The 20201-nt window shown below is 36.2% G+C and overlaps 1 protein-coding gene across 1 annotated transcript in view; it reads left to right on the plus strand.

Annotated features, from left to right (window-relative positions):
• LOC131875179 (uncharacterized) overlaps window positions 1-20201 on the plus strand; it is a 65739-nt gene that overhangs the window by 17147 nt on the left and 28391 nt on the right. The window contains exon 2 of the mRNA XM_059219220.1: window positions 19740-20051. Within this exon, the coding sequence (XP_059075203.1) occupies window positions 19740-20051 (312 nt within the window). The remainder of the gene's footprint in view (window positions 1-19739; window positions 20052-20201) is intronic.

Below are 20201 nucleotides of genomic sequence, written 5' to 3' on the forward strand. Positions count from 1 at the left end.
GTGCATAGGTGAGTGCTTGTACAAGGCTCATGATGTTACGAGAAGGCCTAGAATGGAAAACTTACCACCTTATCTTCACGAAAGGATTGGTAGGGTCTGCATGAGACTTAGTTGGAACCAGAGGCTCGAGAGAGGTTACCAGGAGAAACCCGAGTATGGGGGCCGGGACCTATGGAGGTTGTACCATGGTAACCATCAAGCTATGTGATGACACTCTCTTCTTAGAGTCACTAGTGTTTTGTGAGTTGTGTTACATGGATGGTTGCAGAGTCTTGTAGTCCTTTTGTACTTGTCTTACTTTGCTTGCTTGAGGGTTTCTACTATCTCCTAGCATGATGGGGTGGTTCCATTTTGGGATCACATGGTCAGATGGTAGTGCCACTTCCCATCGGATGTGCTAGATTGTATCTTCAGGAGAGGAAAGGCTTTGCTGGTGTTTCTTGGATCGTGGTTTATGTACCAGCTCTTGTTCAAGGTCATTGTTCAGTTGAGACCTTGTGATCATTGTATCAAACTTTTATGTAACCTTGATATTGTATCTTTGTAACCAGTGGTATTATTGGAAGCCATGTATTTATGGATATTGTAATATTATTATGTCAGTGAAGTAAATGTTATTGTTTTAATCCTATATTTAAATGGTTTATGGAAATTGGATACATTGGAATACTTTTATTTCTTTATTTTGAAATTTGGATGTATGTGTGATTTTAAACTTAAGTATTCAATTTATCTAATTGAATGGATTAACTGTGGTGTTAATCCATTCAATTAGATGTATGTGAGATTAATCTTCATTAGTTACCCTTAGGAAAACTTGTGATAGACTTCCGCTATGTTGTTAAATGTGCAATGATTATAGTTAGTACACTTAGTCTTTAAACAAAAAAAATAAAAATCATTTCACCCTTTAGTTGCCTAGTTGTGTTGTTTTCCTTTAGGGTTCCTGGCGGGGCATTACACTTGGTATCAGAGCCCAAGTTTCAACATTGGGTACTCTGGGTTTGTAGTGTGCCTTTCATTGACCATCTTGCTTAGGTCATAAATATTTGTAGCTCTCAGGACTTATCCTTGCTATGGATCTGAACCTTTTTCTCTTTTATGGTACCAGGTCATGGCTAAGAAAGCTAGAGGAGGTGGCCATACGGGTGGTCGCCAAGGAGGTAGAGGTGGAGGATGGGGCCGTGGTTCTGACTATCACAATCCTTCACCACCACCCACTCATGTGAGTGTTGAGCCGGAATAGTCAGTTCATCAGGAGCAGGAGCAATATGTTCATCAGAACTCTCAGCATGCAAGAGAACATGTTTCCGAAAGGGAAGAGCTGAGACAGATGTTTCAGGAGGTTCTGGCTAGGTTAGGCCAAAGGCCTGAGTTTGAGCAACCTATTCATGCTCAGGTTGAGGAGCCACTTCAATAGGTTCCAGAGGAAAGAGAGAGAGAGAGATCACCAAGGCAAGGGGAGATTTCAGCTGTCCGAGATCCACCTTCCTTAGGTCACATAAAGGACTTGATGAGGTCCAATCCTCCTTACTTTGATGGTATGGGTACTAGTCTTGAGGCAGAGACCTGGCTTATCGGCTTGGATCGGTGTTTCGCTATGTTTCCATATAGCAGTAACACCAAGGCAAGATGTGCTATTATGCATCTAAATAAATTTGCTTCAATCGGGTGGAGATTAAAGGAGGAGAAGATTGGTGTATGCATTAACACCATCACATGGGAACTATTTCTGGAGAGATTCAGGGCATGATTTCTCTCACCCTAGTGGAGGTAGACTCGAGTAGATGAGTTTTATGCCTTGCGTCAGTATGGGATGATAGTAGACCAATATGAGCACAGGTTCTATGAGCTCAAACAATACGCCGGAATTGGTAATGACGAGGCTATGCTTGTCCAACATTTCCTAAGAGGTTTGAATGACCATATCAGTGGAGGTGTGAGGGTATTCGAGCCAGCTTCAATGGAGATAGTCGTGGCAAAGGCTAGATTAGTTGAGCTGAACCTTAGTCATGTACTTGGTGGTCAAATAGGTGTGCAGATAGGAAGTGCACCTACCAGTGGAAATAAAGCTCGGGGAAATCAGTCCCAGTCAGCTGCACCATTTAGAACTCCTCAAGCACCCGCTAAGAGTGGGTAACAACAGCAGCAACAGTCAAAACCTAAACAATTATAGGGCCAACAAGGTGGCAATTCTCAGTATAAGAAGGGTAGGAACTAGCAGAGGGGTAAACAGGGCCCTATAGGGTAGGCCTCGTAGAGTGCATCTTACGCCCCTAGCCAGGGAAGTTTCCAGCAATCTAGTGGACCAACAGGTAATAGAAGAGCTTGCTTCTCTTGTGGGCAGTTTGGTCACAGAGATGCACAGTGCCCTCAAAATATCCACAACATAGGTAGTTAGAGACCAGCAGCATCTGAACCTACAGTAGGAGATGCAGGGAGGTCCCATAGAGTATTTGCAGCGGTAGATGACTGCCAAGCTGATCATCAGGGTACAATCATTGAGGCAGCAGGTATGTTGCATGGAACCCCTATCTCTGTACTTTTCAATTCTGGAGCTTCTGATTCTTTTATTTCTTCATCCATTGTGGAGCAGTGCCGACTTACGTCTGCTAAGCAGGTGGATAGGTGGCAAGTAGAGTTGGCTACAGGTGTCTGTGTTTCTGTAGATGCCTTTATTCCCAGTTGTGAGTTGAAATTAGGAACCATAGTTACTTCAGTGGAACTTTGAGTTATTCCTTTGGGATCTTATGGAGTTGTATTGGGGATGGATTGGCTATCATCTCATAGTGCTCGTGTAGATTGTCACAAGAAGACAGTAGAGTGTTTAGATGACCTTGGCAGAGAAGTGGAGATTGTTGGAGTTCAGAGGTCGATATCCCTGCATATGATCTCTGCTATGCAACTTAAGCAATGCATGCGTAGAGGATGTCAACTTTTTGCAATCACTCTTGAGGAATTGGATGAGTCAGAGAGGCGAGAAATCACTCTTGATAGTCACCCTATTCTTAGAGAGTATGCAGACGTGTTTCCATTGGATATTATGCCTCCGAAGCGAGATATAGACTTTCGTGTTGATTTGGTTCCTGGTGCAGAACCTATTTCAAGAGCACCATATCAGATGACTACTTAGGAGTTAAGCGAGTTGAAAGTGCAAATAGAAGAATTATTGGCCAAGGAATTCATTTGTCCTAGTGTTTCCCCTTGGGGTGCGCCTATTATCTTTGTTAAGAAGAAAGATGGTTATCTTCGGTTATGCATTGATTACCGATAGCTGAATAAGGTAACCATCCAGAATAGATATCCATTGCCTCGTATAGATGACCTTTTTGATCAGGTTAAGGGAAAGATTGACTTGAAATCTAGATACCATCAGTTACGCATTTAGGATGCAGACATTCATAAGACAACATTTCATACTTGTTATGGTCACTATGAGTTCACAGTGGTGCCATTCGGGTTGATGAACGAGCCTTCAGTTTTCATGAGCTTAATGAATGGAGTTTTTTGCACCTATCTTGATCATTTCATCATTGTATTCTTGGATGACATTTTGATTTATTCTAGATCCATGGAGGAGCATGAGGGTCACTTACGTCAGGTACTATAGTGCTTAAGGGAAAATATACTCTATGCCAATTTAGTAGAGTGTGACTTCTTCCAGACTGAGGTGAACTATCTTGGTCATGTGGTTTCGGGAGAAGGTATATCTATGGATCCTTCAAAGATCCAAGCCATTGTTGATTGGCCAGCACCGACCAACGTTTCTGAAGTTGGGAGTTTTATGGGTTTGGCCAAATATTACCATCACTTTGTTAAAGGTTTTTCCCGGATAGGATACCCTATTACTTCTCTTTAGAGAAAAGGGAAGAAGTTTGTTTGGTCAGAACAGTGTGAAGCAACTTTTAAAACCTTGAAGGAACTCCTTGTCAGTGCTCCGATTTTGGCAGTTCCTAATCCATCTAGAGATTTTATGGTATGCACAGATGCCTCTTTGGAAGGTATTGGTGCAGTACTTATGCAGGATGGATGTGTGGTTGCTTATGAGTCTCGCAAACTCAAGAACCACGAGTTGAACTATCCAGTTCATGATTTAGTGTTGGCAGCTATAGTTCATGCTTTGGTTCGATGGCGGCATTTCCTATTAGGGCGTTGGTTTGAGCTGCATAGTGATCACCGCAGTTTGCAGTATATATTTACACAGCCAAACTTGAATGCTCAACAACGAAGATGGATGGAATTCTTCTGTGAATATGATTTTGAGGTTCGTTATATTTAAGGGAAAGAGAACATAGTAGCAGATGCTTTGAGTCGTAGGCGGCATGAATTTTCAGCATTATCCCTTGGAGTAGACTTGAGAGAGAGAATTCTTGGAGTTCTTCCTCAGGATACTTGGTATCAGGATGTTAGAGCTATGATAGAGTTTGGAAGGCCTTTAGAGGGTAGATTTTCTAGGTATAACCTTGAGCCAGATGGATTTCTTCGTCACCATGGACAGATTTATGTATCTCCTTTGGAGGGTCTTCGTGTTTTGATCATGATCGAGGCGCATCATGCACCTTATTCGGCACACCCTGGTGTCAAGAAGATGCACGCAGATCTTAGATAGATTTATCATTGGGCGGGTATGAAATGTGACATTGCTGATTTTGTGTCAAAATGTTTAGAGTGTCAGCGAGTGAAGGCAGAGCATCAGCACCCAGCAGGGCTTTTGTAGCCTAATCTAGTACCGGATTGGAAATGGGATATCATTTCCATGGATTTCATTGTTGGTTTGCCTATCTCTTCATGTCATCATGATGCCATCATGGTCATAGTTGATAGATTGACTAAGGTTTCTCATTTTGTTCCTATTCAATCTTCCTACACAACAGCAGTGGTGGCACGAGTCTTCTTAGAAGAAGTAGTGAGATTGCATGGGATTCCAAGGTGGATCATATCTGATAGAGATCCTATCTTTACCTCAACATTGTGGACCTCACTTCAGCATGCTTTGGGAACTCAGTTGAATTTTAGTTCAGCTTATCATCCAGAGACAGATGGTTAGACAGAGAGAGTGAATCGGGTATTAGAGGACATGCTTCGCATGTATGCGATGGACCAACAGTCACGTTGGGAGGACTATGTATATCTAGTGGAGTTTGCTTATAACAATGGATATCATAGCTCCATAGGTATGTCCCCCTTTCAGGCATTGTATGGTCATCCTTGACGCACTCCTTTGAGTTGGGATCGGTTAGAGGACAGGGTGCTTATAGGACCGAATATTCTTCAGGAGATGGAGCAGCAGATAGATAGGATTCGTGAGCATTTAGTAGCATCATAGGATAGACAGAAGAAGTATGCAGATGCTCATAGGGTAGATCATCAATTTTCTGTTGGCGATCGTGTGTTCTTGAGAGTGCGTCCGCAGAAGAGTCCGATCCGTTATGGAAAGGGATCTAAGTTGGTGCCTCAGTTTGTTGGACCTTTTGAGATCCTTGAGAGGATAGGACTTGTTGCCTACCGTCTTGCCTTGCCACCGAGTCTATCCCGCATCCACGATGTCTTTCATGTTTCAGTTCTTCGACCTTATCATCCAGATGTGACACATGTTCTTGATTGGAACTCTTTGCAGGTTGAGGACGGGCAACTTTCCATGGAGCCCGTGCGCATTCTTCAGCGTCGGGATTTGATCCTTAGGGGTCGTACCATCGACCAGCTAAGGGTCCTATGGGACCCAAATGATGAGGCCTCGGTGACTTGGGAGGATGCAACAAAGATGAGAGAACTGTATTCTTATTTATTTTAGGCTTCCAGGAGTAAGCCTAGTTTTGGGGGGGAGAATGTAGTACCCCTACTAGTTGAACTCATTAGACTCATATTTTATTATTGGTTATTTTTCAGTGGATACATTACCATGACATATTATTCAGATTTTTATGACATTATGCTTTATTTGGAGATGAGATGTATAATTTATTTGCAGTATTTTAGTACTTGTGATTTATGGCATTTTATGTATTATTGCTATGTACTGACATTTTACTTTAATTATGCAATGTGGAATTATATGTTGTGTGTTTGCGAGTGTATTGGATGCAAGGGGATGATTTTCCTTCACTCATTTCGGTGAGACAGGGAACGTCATGATTCTCCTTCATCGGTGTGTATGTCGTGTTTTCTATATATATATATATGCATGTCTTGTTCAGTGATGTAGGATATTGCAGGTACAAGTACTGGGTAGGTACAGGGTATCGTCTCCACCTGGCTTCATAGGTCTGAGCGTGCCTTATATTTTCCGATGGAAGTGGAGGAGATAGTAGTTGACCCTATTTTTACTCAGTTACACTCATATGAGTGTCGTCAGTTAGTCGTTTGTCAGTTAGTTCGGTCTTCGTATTTTGTCATTTTATCTTTTATGGGTAATTGCTTGAGATTTGTTTAATTTGAGTGTTTTAGTGGATTTAATTAATTAATTAATTAAGTTTATGAAATTATCTCATTATTGTATTGTTTATGCATTGAGATTATAAATTTAGTTAATTAAAGAAATTATTAAATTAAGCTGCATGGTATTAAAAATATATTTTTATTTTAAAAATAAATTAGATTAATTGTATTCTAAAGTTATAATTAAATAAATGAATAAAAGGATTAATTGGAATTAAAGTATTGTTTTAATTCTTTATTTAGAAAATTAATTAATTGGAATTAAAAGTATTGTTTTAATTCTTTATTTAGAAAATTAATTAATTGGAATTAAAATATTGTATTAATTCTTTATTTAGAAAATTAATTAATGTGCATGAGAAAAGTAATGAAAGAATAATGTCTTAAATTATTGCATGTGATAAATTTAGAAAATAAAATAAAATAAAATAAATTAGTATTATTCTAAATTTAGGTTTTTGTGAAAAAGCTATTGAACCTAGAATTTTTAGTTTAAATAGGGGTTAGGTCTTTATTTTAGAAACACAGACAAGAACACATAGGAACAGGTCAAGAATTTAGGTGAAGAAAATTTATTGGAAGTTATTGAAGGGATTAGGGCTCTTCTACAAACTTCTTCCAGGAAAGCTAAACCGGGTTGGATGATTTCTTAGTTTTGTGTTTTATTAAAAATATTTCTATTTTTCTCTGCTTGATGTGTGTGTATAATAATTGTCAAATCCAAAACTCTCTTCTGGTGAATTCGAGTTGTGTTTGAAAAATTCATGCCTGATGTGTATTTCTTGTTTGTGGAAAGAATGTAATTTGTGAAAATTAGAAAAATTGCTATAGAAAATTTGTCGGATTTTAGGATGCATGGAAATTGCACGATTTAGAAAAAAGGGTATTTTACCTGAGAAAATTATCCTCTCTTGTTGGATTTGTTATGATAGTTTTTTCAAATAATGGTACCTATGTGAGAGTTGTTGATCACTTAAGGAATAAATTTAATTTTGAATTAAATTTATGAGTATCTAATTTTTTATTTATTTTTAAATGTTTGAATAAAATTCTGAATTTGGGTATTTATGCTGTTGAAACAGTTTTTTTATAAACAGTAATTTTAAGGTTTTAAAAGAAAATTTAATAAAAAAATAAATAAAATAAAATAAAATAAATTTTTTTTAAAAAAAATTAATAATTTATTTAGTGGGGAGGCATTGCCTCTACCCACGCGCACGCACACTACACATGGTAGTGGTTGCTGCCATAAGGAAGCAGCGCTACCCAAGGGTAGCGGTTGTTGCCTTAGGGCAACAACACTACCCATAGGTAGTGTGTGCTGCCATAGGGCAGCAGCACTACCCAAGGGTAGCGTTGACTGCCATATGGCAGCAATGCTGCCTTAGGGTAGTAATTTAGTGTTGAATGTTATTTAAGTTTAAATTTTATTTATTATTTTTGTTATTTAGTTTCTTTTTAATATAAAATAATAATAATAATAATAATATTATAATAATTATAATGTGTTAATATATATAGTTGTTTAATGTTTGTTTGTCAATTTAAATATTTTTGTTATATGAATAAAGAATTTAGAATTTTGTAATTTTAGAAAAAAAAGAAAAACTTATAATTTTAAATTCGATATTCATATTGAAAATATATTAGGAGTTTAATTCATGTGTGAATTTATTTAAATTTATTGGACAAATGACAAGATGGATGTTTCTGTATTAAATGGTTGAATTTCCTTATTATTTGGAAAATCTTTATTTGCAATTAATATATGCTTTGGCTGTTTTAATAAAAGATTGCTTGTATTAGGATCTTATGTAATGGTGTTCTCAGTCAAGATTTATTTCATTGTAATTTTGGTTAAATTGTCATTGTGTCCTATGTTATTATTTCTCCTAGACCAGGTGTTGTTATATAACCTATTTGATATGAGCCATTGTGTGTCTTTGTCCAAATAGTCATTCTTGGGTTGGTATTTGTGTATCCATCACCTATGTTTGTCAGGATTGTTTATGGTTGTCTGTTTCGCCATAGAGTTCTTGTGGAGAGAAACATTTCCTGTTAGTGTCCTAAGAGAGAGAGAGAGTGGCTTTCGAGCAGGGGCCGTGCCCAAAGTGGATGACAAGATAACCCGTCGAAAGTTAGTTAAAAAGTGATAACCTAATAATTGATTAGGGGGTGGGTAGATTAAATATTAATTAAGATAAATGTGCCTCATGCATAGGTGAGTGCTTGTACAGGGCTCATGATGTTATGAGAAGGCCTGGAATGACAAACTTACCACCTTATCTTCACAAAAGGATTGGTAGGGTCTGCATGAGACTTAGTTGGAACTAGAGGCTTGTGAGGCCTCACCTCGACTCAGTCTGACATTCAGTGGATTTTATTTTTAGAATATTATGAATACTTTTTTTTGATGCATTTTGAGACTTAGAACTTATATGATTTCAGGATTTGGATAACATTGCTATGATTTGATGATTTACTTATATGCTTTATGAGATAGAACACTACATGATTGTTAGATAGGATGATATTGTAATGATAGATGTCGTTATTGAATTTGCAGGACTTTACTCTGAATATTGAACTATGATGTATGGTTAAGTTTATGTGAATTGGGATGAAATTGCTTATGTGAAATTGCTTGATAAAAGATGTATTTAATTTGTGCAGATGAAAATTGTATGCAAGTGATGATGTGTATTGTATTCCTTTGAATTATATTATATGTGGATATTTGAAAGTACTAATGTGTAAATTGAGATGCGCAAGGAATTTACCATGTGACCATGGAAATTACGGAGAACCAAACCTAGACTTATGTATGTTCGTAAGCCAGGGTTTGTCTATTTGGAGAGACAACACCCCGTTTGTGTTGTATTTTATTCGTAACAGTATATGTTGCATGAGTGTTAAGTGTTATTTAAATTTAATGGGTAAAAAAAAACCACAAGAGACAATTTCATATTTTAATTTGTAAAAGTGTTTTATTTGTGTCACTTGACACATGTGTGGATTTTTAAATTTAAATGTTTTATTTGTGTCTCTTGGTGGGAAAGTGTTTAATTATAGTTTTTCTTTAATAAAATAATGTGTTGTCATAAATACTTTGGGAATATAATATTTGGGGTGGTCAACATATGTTTGACCCGAAAATAAACTTCAGAGGGGTTTAAAATGGGTTAAATGAACACCTAGGGGTAGTTTAATAGGGTTTCCTAAAGCCCATAAGGTATACCTAGGGGTTAGGGGTAATTTTAGGTAAGTTTTTGCTTTTAAATGATCTTTTTAACGCTTTAAAAATTGGTTTTTTTGAGTTGTGCGAAAATTGAAAATTAGAAGTTTAAATCTAATTGAGATTTTTCTTTTTGGAATGAGAGTCTTTTTGCATTTTGCTTTTCTTTCCTTTTTAGGTTTTTTTTTAGAAACTTGTGAGAACTCAGAGACTGAGCTTCTTAAGGAAGATTTTGAGATTTTGAGGGTAATCACCCACTCTCCATTTTTGGAGACAAGAGAAATTTTGAAAAGAAAATAATAGGATGGAATAAAAAAAATTGACTAAGGGTAGAAGGAAAAAGATTCGTGGATTGGGCCGCTCTTCCTCAAATATCATAATACCTTTGGGCAGATTAAGGTTGGTTTCAATTATTCATTATAATGTCTTCTTCATGCTTATGTCTGGAAGTATGTTGGTATAAGAATCTGTGTTCTTAAATGTTTTTTTTGAAATTCATTTGGTGTTTTTGCATTATGATTTGTTTGTGTTTTGGGAGTTTTCTCAAGATCTCTTACTCTTGGGAGAGAAGAGGATCTTGTGGGTGGTAGCAATGACAACCCTCGAGTGAGAGACTCTCTTTTGAGAGCGATCACAAGGGATCTTTGTGTGACCCTTGCTGCATGGCCTGTTTGTGCAATGGGGGTCATAAGGAGGGATATAAGGCTAGAATGCCTTTGGGGGGCATAAGGAATAAGGGGTTGAGATTCTTGATATAATTATTGTGCCATGAGGTGGCTTCTTGTTTATTTCATACTTGCAGTTCTCCTCAGGGTATTGGTCCACTACCACCCTTTGAAAAGGATCATCACCAAAGTGTGGTGCTGTGAAGCCAAGTTGGGAGTGTGTCTGAAAATCTGTATGTATTTGCCTTCTATGTGTTTGCCTGTTTGTTACCCGTCTAGGAATTGGTTCTCCGAGCTCGGGGGTGGCTACCAGTTAGCCTAGGCTGGGAGGTGAGCACTCCGTGGTCATATTTGTGTTTTCTATTATGCAGGAAAGTTAGGAGAAGTGAATAGGAACCATGAAAAGATACAGAAGATTATTGTTGAAGATACTTAAATCCATTTGCAAATATTTGTTTTAATTTGATTCAGAAGTATGCCCTCATTCATAGAAATGAGAGGCAAGTTGTAATTCTTGAAAATAGACTTGACGTTTATTGTTGTAGCTAAACAAAGAAACATCTTGTAAAATGTGCAGAATATCTTAGAGTTGTAAAAAAAAAAAGCTTGTTTTATTTCTACTTCTATTTTTGTTTCAGAAAAAGAAAAGCCTCCTTAAGTTGCATGCAAAAGCTTCTTTTGTATTATGGAAAAATTAGTTTTCAAATAAATTTTATCTATATTCTACTTGTTGAAAAGTATGAGTTATTTTGCTGAAAGATCCTAAGTATTTAAAAAGGATAAGGGTGTTTTAAGTAATTGTTTTATTTGTGGAAAAATCAATGAATGTGTTTTATTCAGAATAGTATGATGTATTTTAAGAAAAAAAAAAAATGTGATAGAATAAAAGTTTAGCAAAAGATCTACTTCAATTTCTTTTATCAACAATTAAAATAAATAAATAAAAGAGCCTATGTTTATATACCAATTATATATATATATATATATATATATATATATACATTTATTTGTGCACATGAAATTTTGATTTACATAATGTTTTCCCTTTGTTATTTTGTTTAAAATTTTGTATGTAAATCTTATTAAAAAAATATATATATTCTTATATATATTCACCCTTAAAACTTTTATATATATAAATATATATAAATATATATATATATATATATAATATGTTTTTTTTTTAAAAACTAATTAAAAAAAAAGGAGGAATTTTGGGTTCCATGCGGACCCCACTGTGTGTACACACAGTGTGGGCCGCGCGGCGCCCACTGTGTGAACACACAGTGCGAGCCGCTCGGCTCCCCATTGTGTGGACACACAATGGTCGGCCACGGCCGCCACTGTGTGGACACACAATGGTGCGAGCCATAAGCGGCGCCCACTGTGTGGACACACAGTGGTGTCGCGCCGCCACTGTGCGTTCACATAGTGGCGCCCTCGGCCCTTCCTCGTCGCCCTTCTTCGAATCTGCAACAAAAGAAAAAAATGGCCACCGCCTTGGGGTTTCGGCCCTGTAAAAAAAATTACTCAGTGATAATAAAAAAATGGATTAAACCCTAGCCCGGGTAGGGCTAGGGTAAATGAAATAAAATAACATGATAGTTTTCAGAGTATTAATATATGTATAAAAAAAAATATAAAACCCTAATTAGGGTTGGAAAGCAAGTAACTATTATCTTCGGAAGATAATTTTAAATGGATTAAAATATAAGGTAAAAATATATATATATATATATATATATTTATATATATATATATTTATATATATATATATTTATATATATATATATTTATATATATATATATTTATATATATATATATATATATTTATATATATATATATATATATTTATATATCTAAATATATATATATATATATATATATATTCTGATTATAAATTGGAGTAAGTTTTTAATCAAGTTTTAAATATTTAGATGTATTTAATAGAGTTTTAAACATTTAAATAACTCTGTATGATTACTCATAGGAAGTAAAAAAAGGAAAGTGAAATATATAAATCATAAGAAGTAAGCCTAGCCTTTATAATTTTAAATGTATTTAATGTAATAAATACTTAATTTTGTCCCAGTTAATTTAATTTGAGTATTAAAATTTTTAATTGGATGTTTAGACTATATGTCTTATTGGAGATTGAATTAAATTTCCTCTCCTATTTTTTTTAACGTGATTGATTTAATAAACTTAATGACTAGGTATCTCGTGGAGATAAAATTTAAACCAGTTAGTTTTCCGCAATTAGAATTAAACAAATTATCGATGCTTGGTTCGTTTCAGAATTAGCTCGAATATAATTATGGAAATTTCAATAACGCTTGTCATGTGAGCGAACTTGTTAATTAATTAGTATTTAAAAAAAAAAAATTCGTTCCATTTTTGCCCTAAATTTTGGGCATGACAAGGCTTGGGAGAGGTTACCAGGAGAAACCCGAGTATGGGGGCCAGGACCTATGGAGGTTGTACCATGGTAACCATCAAGCTATGTGATGACACTCTCTTCTTAGAGTCACTAGTGTTTTGTGAGTTGTGTTACATGGATGGTTGCAGAGTCTTGTAGTCCTTTTGTACTTGTCTTACTTTGCTTGCTTGAGGGTTTCTACTATCTCCTAGCACGGTGGGGTGGTTCCATTTCGGGATCACATGGTCGGGTGGTAGTGCCACTTCCCATCAATTGTTCTGGATTGTATCTTCAGGTGAGGAAAGGCTTCGCTAGTGTTTCTTGGATTGTGGTTTATGTACCAGCTCTTGTTCAAGGTTATTGTTTAGTTGAGACCTTGTGATCATTGTATCAGACTTTTATGTAACCTTGATATTGTATCTTTGTAACCAGTGGTATTATTGGAAGCCATGTATTTATGGATATTGTAATATTATTATGTTAGTCAAGTAAATGTTATTGTTTTGATCTTATATTTAAATGGTTTATGGAAATTGGATACATTGGAATACTTTTATTTCTTTATTTTGAAATTTGGATGTATGTGTGATTTTAAACTTAAGTATTCAATTTATCTAATTGAATGGATTAACTGTGGTGTTAATATAATCTATGAAATTAATCTTCATTGGTTACCCTTAGGAAAAGTTGTGATAGACTTCCGCTATGTTGTTAAACGTGCAATGATTATAGTTAGTACACTTAGTCTTTAAACAAAAAAAAAAAAATTATTTCACCCTTTAGTTGCCTAGTTGTGTTGTTTTCCTTTAGGGTTCCTGGCGGGGCATTACATAAACTCTTGTGCAAGGATTAAAGGGATAACCATGGTCAAAGCAATGGATTCTTGATGAGACCCTTGGGTTAGATGAGGGTTGAGTTAGAGAGAAAGTCTCTAATCATGTAAGAGGGTTGAGTTAACCATTAATGGTTTGGAAGACTTTAAAGGTTAACTTGTTGAAGACATAAAGCCTTTAATGGTTATTGAAGACTTTAAGGGTTTGAGAAGTGACTTCCCTTTGCTTAGGGATGTGACAATATTTAGGGGATGGGTTAGGATAAATTGGAAGGGATTAGAAGAATTTAGAAGGGGGTTTAGGGAGGCAAGTGGGAGATGTATGAAAATGCAAGTGGATGGAGGGTAATTTTAATTAAAATAAATTACTTTATTTCAACTAAAATAGATGCAACTTGCATAAATACAAGTGAAGAATTACAATAAATAAATTAGATTTATTTACTTGAAAGGATCAATTTAATTAAATGTAAATTTAATTAAAAGGGGAGAAAGGGGAATTAATTAAATAAAGTGATTTATTTAATTAAAGGTTATGAAAGGCTTAGGTGAACTTAATTAAATAAATTGAGTAACTTATTTAATCAAATAGATGAATGTGAATGATTTAATTAAACAAAATTTAATTAAATAGAGGAATGAGGTTAAAATGAATATTAAATATTCACTTAGGAAAGTGGTCATTTTTATACGTCTACAACAACATGCCTCAATCAACAATATGTTCAAGTCTCCACCCACTAACTGCCTCAACCTCAAGCTCAAGCTCTAGGATCGGCGGTCTACCTGCAAGCCTTGCTCTGCCTCATGTTCTATGATCTGAACAAGTCCACAAGTTGCCTCAACTTCCTCTCCAACCAACCAGTGCACAATCAGCACTCTGGCCAACAACATGTTCACAAACCAACTCTGATACCACTTGAAGCAGTCATTAGTGAGGAGGGACCTCAAAGAGATCAATTCAGATCAATCAGAAAGAGTAAACACAATAGAAACACAAAGATATGATGGAGGAAATGTAGAACAAATTTATTTATTGAATGAAATTTGATTACATCCAACCGGTAATCCGTAGATCATCTGCACATCATATCAGCTTCTGGAAACAGTCTGCTAGTTCTACCCTAATCCAGACCTTAGCCTTTCGGCCTTAGTCCAATCGGTTTAGAGTCTCACTGGTTCTACATCTTCGCTCAATCTCAAATTTATATCTTCAATCTTATAACTTCTATATGTCCTCAAATGATTCACCAACTTCCATATATACCGTCTGCAAAGAATTACAACTCAATCAAGTCGGCCCAAAGACCAACCGATTCATGAAATGTGCAATGGTAACCTGTCAGCTCAAATCACTAAGAACAAACAAAAAAACATAAAAAATGATGTACGAACCTCTGAGAATATCGATCAAGGCCCAAAGAAACATCTTTGATGATCTGCAAGTCACGGAGATCAATCGCAACCCAATCCAACTTTTCTCAACACACTGCCAGACTAACTAGAAAGAACATATCAACCAGGCCAAAAATAGAATCCACATCTCATCAACAACAAAGCCAAATTCTATGAAACTCAAACATGAAAAAGATAATGAACACAAGGGAATAATCCCAAAACCAAAATGCTAAACACTCAAACTAGAAGAAATGCCACACTCTCAAGCAATTCCACTGAAAAACTGCTCAACCGGTAAGAACTAGACTATGCTCCTACATCAGATTCTCAAGGTTAATTGAAAAGTGAGTCCCATAACTTGATTTGGTTTGATGATCTATTAGTAGGTACTTGCAACTACCTCTAGGGTTCGGCAATCTGACTATAACTTTTGGTTGCCTCTCCACGATGATCTACCCGTCCAAACTGCAACCTGCCTCAATCGGTGATCTGTCAAGTCTCCACCCACTAACTACCTCAGGATCAAGCTCTAGGATTGATGGTCTACATGTAAACCTTGATCTGCCTCATGTTCGACGATCGAAAGAAGTCCACAAGTTTCCTCAATCTTCTCTCCAATCAACCGGTGCACAAACAACACTCTGTCTAACAACAGGTTCACAAACTAGCTTTGATACCATTTGACATAGTCAAGGAAGGGAGATCCAATGAAGGACATCCCAACCTTGTAGATTAACACATAAATCATGCAAAACATACCAGTAACTGGTAACAAGATGTGAGAAATAGTAGAAAGAACTATCGGTAACATAATAGAACACATAACTAGTAAAAAGTGTGAATAAACCTTATTACAATCTGAAGAATTACACATGCCACATGTTGGATCGTAGTCCAAGATACAAATAATGCTTACAACACAATTACAAAATCTGCAGATCATCCACACATCATATCAGCTTCTGGAAATAGTCTGTCGAGTCTACCCTAATCCAAACCTCAGCCTTCCGGCCTCAGTCCTATCGGATCAGAACCTCATCGGATTTACATCTTTGCTCGATTTCATAACTCTTTCTTCTATCTTCTAGCTTCTGTCTCCTTAAATAATTCACCAACTTCCATTTATACCGTCCGCAAATAATTACAACTCAATCAAGTCGGCCCAAAGACCAACCGGTTCATGAAGCATGCAACGGTAACATGTCGGTTCAAATCACTAAGAACAAACACAAAACATAAAATGATGTGCAGACCTCCGAAAATACCGACCAAGGCCTAAAGCAACATCTCCAACGATCCGCAAGTCATGGAGATCAACCGCAACCTGATCCAACTTTGCTCAACACACTGCCAGACTAACTTGTAAGAACATATCAACTGAGCCAAAACTAGGATCCACATCTCACCGGAGACAAAGCCAAATGCCATGAAAATCAGACACGACAAAGACCATGAACACAAGGGAATAAACCCAAAACCAAAATGCTAAACACTCAAACCAGAAGAAATGCCATGCTCTCAAGTAATTCCACTGAAAAACTATTCAACTGGTAAGAATTAGACCGGTGCTCCTACATCACTTGACCATCTAAACTGGATGAAGAATAAGAGGAGAAGTGGCTCCTTGGTGGACAAAAAAATTTAGATATGTTATAGTCGATGATGATGGATCTCAAATAGTCGTCAAACCTGTTTGGGTAGATCGATAAGATGACAGTAATCTCATTAATTGCAACTAAGTTGCAGATGCTTGGTGGACTCAAGATGATTGATAGAGGTAGGATCATATTTGGAGTAGTGATCAAGCTTGCTAAAAATTGCAACCCGGTGACAGAAAGTGAATCGAACATAACCCCAAATGGTGCAGGAGCACCCAAGACAAGATTGGCCACCATGAGGCCATAATGAAGATTTATGAGATATTAAGTCTATGAGGTTAAAATGACAATTTTATATTTTAAACATGGATAATAATTCCATTTGGAGTCATAAAACTCATGTAATGAGTCATTTTGTAATAAGTTGTCAAAATTGCCATGTTGGGCAAATAATGTCAAATTGAGTAATGTAATGGGGTCAAATGGGTAGAATATATTTTAATGAAAATTTTAAAGTTTCATAAGGTTTTGTGTGACCATATTAGTTTAATAAAGTTGATTAGAAAGTTTCAAGATGCAAAAAGGTTTAAAACTTGTCAATTGACAACTATAAGTGTCAGTTTGACAATAAATTAAAATTGTAAACACCCAAAAGTGGTTGTATGGGTGGTTAAGAGTTGGTTTTCAGTTTCAATGAAGGGAATAGGTTTAAATATGTTTGTTATGATCCAAAATGAAGAGGTAGAGGGTTGGATTTTCTTGGCATTGTAAGAGTTTGGGGTTTGGAAATAAAAATACAAGGTTTTCCTTGCAATTTTGGTCTAAAATCTGCACTTTATTGGTCTGAAACTCTTCTTCTTTTCTTAATTTTTGATTGTAAATGGATTTGAAAATGTAGAGGAGTGGTTTTACTATCATTTGATACTATTATTGAAGGTTTGAAATTCAAATCTGATATACTTTCATTGGCTGTCCTAAAGACTGGTGTAGGTCGCCATTTTATTGTTGTTTTGAGAGTCACAATGCAAATGTGACCCGTTCCACTTTATGTGGTTGTTTTTTCTTGTGGAATGGGTTAGGAATATTATATTATATGTGTCAATAACTTTACATGTTTAGGTAATAACATGGAGATGAAGTGTTGATACCCTAGGGTAAGACATTGAGTGAGGAAAAGCATGAAAATGGTGGCATGAGTATAGCAGCAGAAGATATACCTTAAGGAGATAGTTTTTTTATGTTAAAAAGTGTTAGGGGATGGTAAATTAATGGTGAATATCAAGTTTCAAGATCTGGAAGTGAGTTTTGGGGTTTGAACAAGGACGCCCTAGTTTTTTAGGCCTAAAAAGGGGGGTTTAGTATCTAACCTATCAAATGAGTGTGTATTATCTTGAAACCTAGAAAATATATGGTTTTGGAACATTTTTCAAGACTTTTTTTTGGTTTGGAGTTGTGGTCATACCATTTTTTGGTACTTGCTTTGGAAAAGAGAGCTAATTGGGCCTAGTTGGTGTGTAGCAGGGTGCTGGTCTGAGTATTTCGTCGAAAAGACCCATAGTTTATTTTCAAATAAGTTAGGTAACTTCCAAAAGGGTATCCAAATATGCAATTTATTTTTCAATTTTTTTCAAATTATTTTGAGTAAATGTCAGAATACCCACTGAACAGGGCTACTAGGGAATTGGCCTATTTAGGGACCCGGGTAAGGGTTTGAGAGAGAACCAATTGATAGGGTGAGTGAATCCTATTGGGTAAAGTGTAATAAGGTATTTTGAGACCCTAGGAAGTGTTGGAACAATTTGGTGAGGTTGAGAGTTCCATTTGGGCATCTTGGTGAAGCCTAGTGAAGGAAGGTGAAACAAGAAGAGTTGAGTTTTTGAAGAAGAAAGAATGATAAGTTGCAATGTGATTGTGGGAGGGTCCATGATGCTCTACATCACCAAAGGGTATAAGATAGAGTAAGTTCATTCAATTCAAAAGATCAAATCCAATCTACTACAAATTGTATTCAAGAAGGGTAGATTCAAATTACTAAGTTTAGTCATCTATGTACTGACGACCTGAAGATAGATGAAACACATTTAATGTATGTATCTAGTCTGAAATCATTTTGTAGACTGAGAATAAGATCTTGTTGAAAAATAGAACTGATAGTAGGCAGAGCAATATATTATGATTCGATGGGAGTAGATGAGAAAGATATATTTGTGAAACTAAAGACATCTCTTGAAGTTGATTGTGTGAGAGATGTTATGTGCTAAAGTGAAGTACACTACTGATAGCATAGATAGAGAGAGTTAGAGTGTGAGTGGTTGTAAAAATAGAGTAGTGAAGGCTATTGTAGTATTAGAAGATTGAGGATAGAGAGTAGTCTAAGATAGGTGAAGCTGAGGCAGAGTAAAGAAGACAAAATAGTATAGAACAAAGAATAACATGTAACTGTTTGTAGAGAACTGCTAGAGTGTAATCCTCAGAAACAGAGAGAGTCATTCTCAAGATATGAGAATTTTGTAGTGTTACAAAATTTATTTGTAACTTGGCTTTATTATTGTAAACCTAAATCTTATTGTATTTTCTCTGAGTGGGTGCTCAGAGAAGGGGTAGGTGCTCCTTTGAGTAGGTTCTCATAAAACTAGGGGTTGGTGCTCAGAATATCAGGGGTTGGTGCCCTAAAACATCTTGTAAACTATTATTTACTTGTGAGGCCAGATTGGAGTAGTAGACTCTTGTAGCTATTCTCATCAAGGTTTTTCCCACATTGGGTTTTCCTCGTACATCTGGTGTTATGTGATGTGCTCTTGTGTGTGTATGTTTACTTTTGCATTACATCCTTAAAGTTTGCACACTGAACTTAAAGTTTTGAAATACACTAATTCACCCCTCCCCTCTTAGTGTCCATTTGTGTTCTTCAAAACTTACCAAGGATAGATTTCAAAGCAAGAGGAGGGTAAATAAACTTATGATAGGAAAGAAAGATGAGGTGATAAAGGAAACTAAAAAAAATTTGAGACAAATTTTGATTGATCAGAGAGTTGATGTGAATTGAGTAGAATATTCTCAAGAAAAAAACTATTCTGAAAGAACAAGTTGCAGTCTTTGAGTCTAAGGATACTCTATCTGTCTCAAATGTGTCTACAGATGTTCTTGGTAGATAGAAAGATCAGTCATCTGTAGATCCCGTTGGATTGGAAGCTCCAGTTGATGATGGTCAAGTAGTGGATAACTCCAGTGATGCTACTCAGGATCCTCCAAAGATTGAGATCATTGTAGAGATGATAACTAAGGAGTTAGGTGAAGTGGGAAAGTCTAAAGATGATGGCCAAGAGGGTGAAAAAGATAAGGATGAAGTAGTTGGGAAGGAGAAGGGTGAAGAACAATCAGACAAAGCTCTGACAACCATGACCAAAGCCACTGTTCCTGATAAAGGAAAGAAAATTGCAGTTGAGGATGAGCTTTCTCATGGTCTGGTAGATTTGAGCACCCTATCCCCTCTTCAAGCACTAAAATTGGCCACTCTTGCATAGATCAAGGCCAGTGAGGACTTACTCAAGTTCGCTTCATAAGAGAAAGAGGTAATATCTTTGGCAACTGCAGTTTTAGAGAAATTTTTGCCAAAC

Source organism: Cryptomeria japonica, chromosome 4 (assembly GCF_030272615.1).
Source record: "Cryptomeria japonica chromosome 4, Sugi_1.0, whole genome shotgun sequence".
Classification (NCBI taxonomy): Eukaryota; Viridiplantae; Streptophyta; class Pinopsida; order Cupressales; family Cupressaceae; genus Cryptomeria; species Cryptomeria japonica.